Here is a 6000-nt window from a genome sequence, read left to right as displayed (position 1 = left end):
GAAACCCAATACAAACACCAAATTGTCTAGATCTAATCCTATGAATTAGGATAGATCAAGAACAATAATCAAAACCCTAATTCTCCCACAACTATGGCTCGAAAATCGAGACCAAGAGGAAGAAGGAAGGAGGCGCCGATTTCAAGGCTAGGGTTAGGGTTTTGTGTTGTCTTGGATTGTGTGCTAGGGTTTCCCTTTCATTCATTATTTATAGTGGACCTTATTGGGCTAGTAAGGGGATCCATGGAATGACTTAAGTGTTGGGCTCACCCATTAGATAAATTACTAATTAAATCAAATGACCCATGATTTAATATATTATCAATGGAATATTATTTTATTCCACTAAAGAATAATATTGCACTCCCACTTAAATCACCAAATTACAAATAACTTGGGTCCATTTTATTTTATAATATTTCCCGCGTTTAAGATTATCTTGATCCGTCAATTTAATTCTTTTGTCTGCTATGTGACTAGAATTAAATTAATTCTCCAAAGAGTTTTTCTAGTTTGAAACTTTATTTATTATTCGTGGAATAAATTCCAACTGCGCAGTTTTCTGAATAATAAATTCCTTTTTCAAACACCTCTTGGGGATCACCCCTTAGGGATTTAATCATACCACACTGGGCACGCGAATTCTATGAAATAATATTCCAATACCTTCATGTTATTCAATTACTACCACCCAAGATATCATGAACTTGAGTTACGTACAAACTCTCACATATTGATAAGTCAAAGTGGCGTTTGATTGAATAAACAATATTGATATTAATATCATAGACTAGAAAATACTAAACTTTCTGAAATATATTCTTTCAGTAGATAGCAATAAAGAATACATTTCGGATTAGATCCTTTCAGTGCTTTACCACACCGGTGTTACTAATCTCTTCTTAGGTAAGAGAGAATTATCACAAACACCGCAACCGTACCAATAGGTAGCCAAAGCCTATCTAGGTTGTGAATACGTTTTTCTTCTTACTAGATCTGGCCAAGTCCCCTACTGGAAAACTCATGAGGAGATTCATCGAATTTCCCTACTTGACCTTCTTAGTAAAAAGCCTTAGACTTGTTTATCATATTTCAATAATAAACCATTATATTATATTATTTATTCTCATAATTAGGTAAACAAGTGGACGTGGCGTTTCTCGTATACATGCACAAGCTGACTGTACAAAGGCATGTACGCTCGAAGCATCTTTTAGTATACAAACCCCAACAATCTCCCACTTATACTCAAAGAATGCTTTCGAGTATACCAACCGCTTTATTGGCCTTGTGCTACACATTCACACACATTTTCTCCCACTTATACTCAAAGCAGGCTTTGGCCACTATGTACTCAAAACTATAATTCTTTAAAAAGAATCTACCAACATAGTTTTCTAGAGTACATAAAACGAAAATATACTTGTAATTTATAACCTTAATTCTTGCTAAGGAGCACGATTATTTGATCAAAATATTTCTAGGCCCTTTGATCCAGTGGAATAATTTTATGTGCCTTTCTCAAGTGCACTTATACATATTCCTCTATCAAAATCCACTATTTTGATCCTTCTGAATTTCTACTAATTAAAGTAGAATACTTATAGCAAATATAAAGTTTTAATCATGTCGAATATGATTCCCAAAACTTTAATTATATAATACCAACCTAACTTGGTATTATCCTTGCTATATAACTTGTGATGTAAATTTATGCATGAACATAATTACCTCATCACAATGACTAATTGGAAATTAGTCCTTATGACAAAATAAAACCGAATGATTGCATTCTTTGTTTTATAGTCATAAATTCCAAGAGTTCATTTATTTAACCATTTGTTGTGATCTTTAGAAATACTTTCTTTGGAAATCCAAAAGTAATTCTAATTTTTAATAGCTAACTTGGAAATATCTTTTAATGTTATTAGAGTCTTAGAAAGTGTGCAATTCATCACTTCTTTCATTCTAGGGTGTGAACCCTTTTAACTCTATCAAACATTACCTTAATTCCATTTATGAATATTCTATGAGACAAAATTTAGCTCCCACTTTTAAAAGTAGAAAAATACTAGTCTCAATATTCTTTAAGGCTATTAAAACAATTTAAATAGTGCTTGGAGTTAAATTCATCCTAGTTTAATAAAACGAGCTATGAAGCTCTTATTAAACACTTAGAATTTAATCATTCATTAAGAAAAGCTCCCACTATTTTAATTATCACTTTCACAACAAAATAAATAAAACAATAACTAATCAAATAGTCAACTCTAGGCTTGGAACATTAAAATAAATTTAATGTGCACACTATATTTACTACACAAGAATTTCTAGTATTTATAATAAATACTTATCTTGTTTCTAGTTGAATTTAATTTACTTGTCTTGTAATCAATTATTGTGATTATTTTTCTTACACCTTTATTTGAACAAACGCGATCATTAGATCATTTTATTTTGTATTGAATCCATGTCGAACATTAATGTTCTATTGACTCATCAACAAAATAATGGTTCAAAAGACTTAAGGATTAAAGAAACTTAATAATCAATATTTCTAGAAGAAAACTTCATAATAATTGAATCAACAAATTTAATCACAAGTAAACATTTTGATATTAACCATGTTACATTTGATGTCATAAATAATTGGATAATCAAAACTTCATTTATCTAATAATGCAAGCATTATAAAATGACATCGATAATCCAAAAACACAATTGATAAACTAGGAATAAAATTCCATATCAATAATCCATATGATATCAAAACCAAACAATATCAAAAACTCTTAAAATTCAACAATGTAAATAAAGCAAAAATAAACTCTTCTGACTTGAACATGATCATCTCGAAAGTCCACCCCTTCTTTTCATCTTTGTTTGAGCAATCACAAGCTTGTTATAAAGCTCCAAAAACGAAAACTTTTTGTCGCTAAACAAAATTTCATTTCTGACTTCATTAAAGCTATCTGGAAGCCCATCAAGGATCATTATCTGTTGGGTTTCTGGGTCAACTTTCCCCCCCGACAAGTGAAGTTTATTGAAGTAGCCAAGCATGACTAGGGCATATACCCCCACGTCTTGGCCCTCTTCAAACACATCATGCCTTAAATGCTTCACAGCGATACCAGCTCTTATCTTAGAGGACTTTTCTTCAAACCACGTGGGCTTGTTGACCAACGGCCTATTGGGTTTGTCAAACCTCTCAAGGGCATTGCCAACACTGGCCAAAAGGAAGCCCTTGAGATGACATTCCGCGGTATGCCACTGATCACGAAACTCCTTGTCCTCTCCTTGTAGATGGTATGTGGGCGGACGATCCTTGCTGAGAATCAATTTCAAGTCATTGATCAAACGATCAACATCAAGTTTACTTTTCCATTCCTTAAACAATTCAGAGTCATGCTTCCTCGAACTAAGTATGGCATAGTAAATATCCCAAGTATCAATCATCTTTCGTTCAAGCTGAGAATAAATACCAATAATATAAACATGTAAAATTTCAAAGAATTGCAAATAACCACAAAACAATTCATCAATTTTACATCCACAAAAATCAAGCACAAACGTTCTTCTACTAGGAAGCCGAGTCTTATTCATGCAAGAAATTCATTATTTTTACTGGCCACAATGTCGACAGATAGTCCAGAGACCATAAGAATGGCATGGCTGACTAACAATGCTAAAGCGTATAACCATAAAATTAAGCACTAAGGATTCTTTACTTGTGCGTGAACTCCTCTAAAGAAAGGTCGAACCGGACAAGCACCTCCTCCTATAGCTCCCTCTAAGCATTATTAAAATACAATCCTTATAATTTCGCAGCAATATTGCTCCGGTAAAGACCAGTCGCGATATTACTGAAAAACTAATTTTACGATTTTAATAACCTTTATCTAGAGAAGTCAAAACTTACGAACTGGTAATGTTCCTCCCGTAAAGACAGGCCGGTCACTACTTCGCACTAAGACCAATTTTATGGAGGCCATATACAAACGTGTTGTAATTATCGCTTCATATTTTCTTGTTGGTGGTTTTAATAGTTTAATTATCACTTAAGCAGATAAGGCAGGTATCCACATTCAAAGAATAATTAAACATGTACTAGCTATGCATGCAAGGCAATAAGTACATAGGCGATGCACGAGTTAAACTAGATTTTAACAAATAAAATCATAACTCAAATTAAATATCCATCATTCATCAATAAAACATGTAAACACATTTACATAAGGTTCACATAAACATAATGACGAAACTTGATCATTTAATTAAGCATCTAAAATAAATAGATAGAATTAAAATTCCATCTTCACATAAACAAGATTATCTAGACATTAAGTCCAATCTTAAACAATCATACATTATTAGTTAAAATAACGTATCTTGATTATTAGAATTACCTTTTAATACTATTAGGATTTACTTAGATAGAATTAATCCATCCTTATCCTAAAATTAATGTCTAGGTGTATATCATAAAAGATTAGCTAAGTCTCAATTTAAAATGCCCACTTGGATATATAAATCCGCATTTATCCAATTAAGACTAAATCCATTTAAAACACACCAATTAAATTTGAGAACTAAATTTCTCTTAGCTTTCATAAAATCACATGACAAGAAGAATCTTATTACATCTTTAATTCAAAATGATGTTTTCTAGATGAAATAAAATTCACCTTCATCAAAATTAAAGACAAAATTCAACTTAATAAATAATTAAGGATTTTAATAGCAAAATTAATGCTCTATGAATTTTCATACCTTTAAATCACATTTGATGTTATCTAGATGAAACAAATTCACCTTCATCAAAATTAAAGATAAAATTCAAATTAAACTAGGAATTGAATTCCAATTAAAATCCAATTAATCATTTAACACTTTAATAATTTAGGATTTAAGTAGCATGTTAATGCCAAATGAATTTTTCACTTCTTTAATTAATCCGATGTTATCTAGATGAAATAAAATTCACCTACATCATATTAAAGACAAAATTCAAACTAGGAATAGGATTCCAATTAAAATCCATCCAATTATTACTTATGTAATTTTCGAAATTTTCAAGGTTTAAAACAATTGAAAAACTCATGTCTTTTCCTTAGGTATATTTCTAGGAAATAATTCCATAACACACCAAATAAAATATAGACAATTTTCAATTAAACCTTAAAATTAAAACATGAAAGCATATTAAGAGAATATTCTTTAAAATTCCATCCAATTAAGGAAAAGCCAAAAATTAGATCAATCAAATATTGAATTTCCTTATGTTAATTACCATGATATTATCTAGATGGAAAGAATCCATCAAAATCAACTAATTAACAAATTAAATCAACTTATTTGACCTAATTAATCAATTGGCAATATTTTAAAGAAGACAAATATTCTCTTTTAAATTAGAATCTTGACTTAATTGCAAAATCATTCTAATTACCACAAGATATTTTAATTATTCTAGGTTTAGGATTTTAAACCATATAAATAGCTTGCGTGTTAAGAAACGAAACGAAAACACGAAAAACAAAGAACGATACGACGCGACCAAAACCCTAATTAGGGTTTGGGCCGCCACTGCCTCGCAGCAGCCGCCGCTGCCGCGTCTGGCCACCGCCGCCGCCTCTGGCCCGTCGGGAACTGCTCCGGCGTCGACCGCCAACTGGAACCACCGCACGCCACCGCCGCCGTCGCCTGGAAACGCCGAGTTTGGCCACCGCAAGCGTCGATCAGCCTCTGCAGCGACGAAGGAGGCCCACGTCGCCGGATCTTGGCAGACCCGACGCGCCTCCAGCGCCGCCGCCTCGCCGATTCGTCGCCTCCAGCGCCGTCGTCGTCAGACAGCCGCTGCAGCAGCCGCCGGAGGCCCACGCCGTAAGCTAGGGTTTTTCGAAACCCTAGTTTAAAAAAAAAATTTTGTTTTTCGATTTTTTAATTAACTCGATTCATCGCGGTCGCTACGCTTGACCGCGATCTTAAATCTTAATTAAT

The 6000-nt window shown here is 32.9% G+C and overlaps 1 protein-coding gene across 1 annotated transcript; it reads right to left on the bottom strand.

Moving 5' to 3' along the window:
• Positions 1–2847: 2847 nt before the first annotated feature.
• Positions 2848–3456, bottom strand: LOC125199147. Its single transcript, XM_048097277.1, has one exon. It carries the CDS (start codon positions 3454–3456, stop codon positions 2848–2850), a length of 609 nt encoding a protein of 202 aa, XP_047953234.1.
• Positions 3457–6000: the final 2544 nt, after the last annotated feature.

Source organism: Salvia hispanica, unplaced genomic scaffold (assembly GCF_023119035.1).
Source record: "Salvia hispanica cultivar TCC Black 2014 unplaced genomic scaffold, UniMelb_Shisp_WGS_1.0 HiC_scaffold_397, whole genome shotgun sequence".
In the NCBI taxonomy this organism is placed as follows: Eukaryota; Viridiplantae; Streptophyta; class Magnoliopsida; order Lamiales; family Lamiaceae; genus Salvia; species Salvia hispanica.
This window is presented reverse-complemented; position numbering and strand designations above follow the sequence as displayed.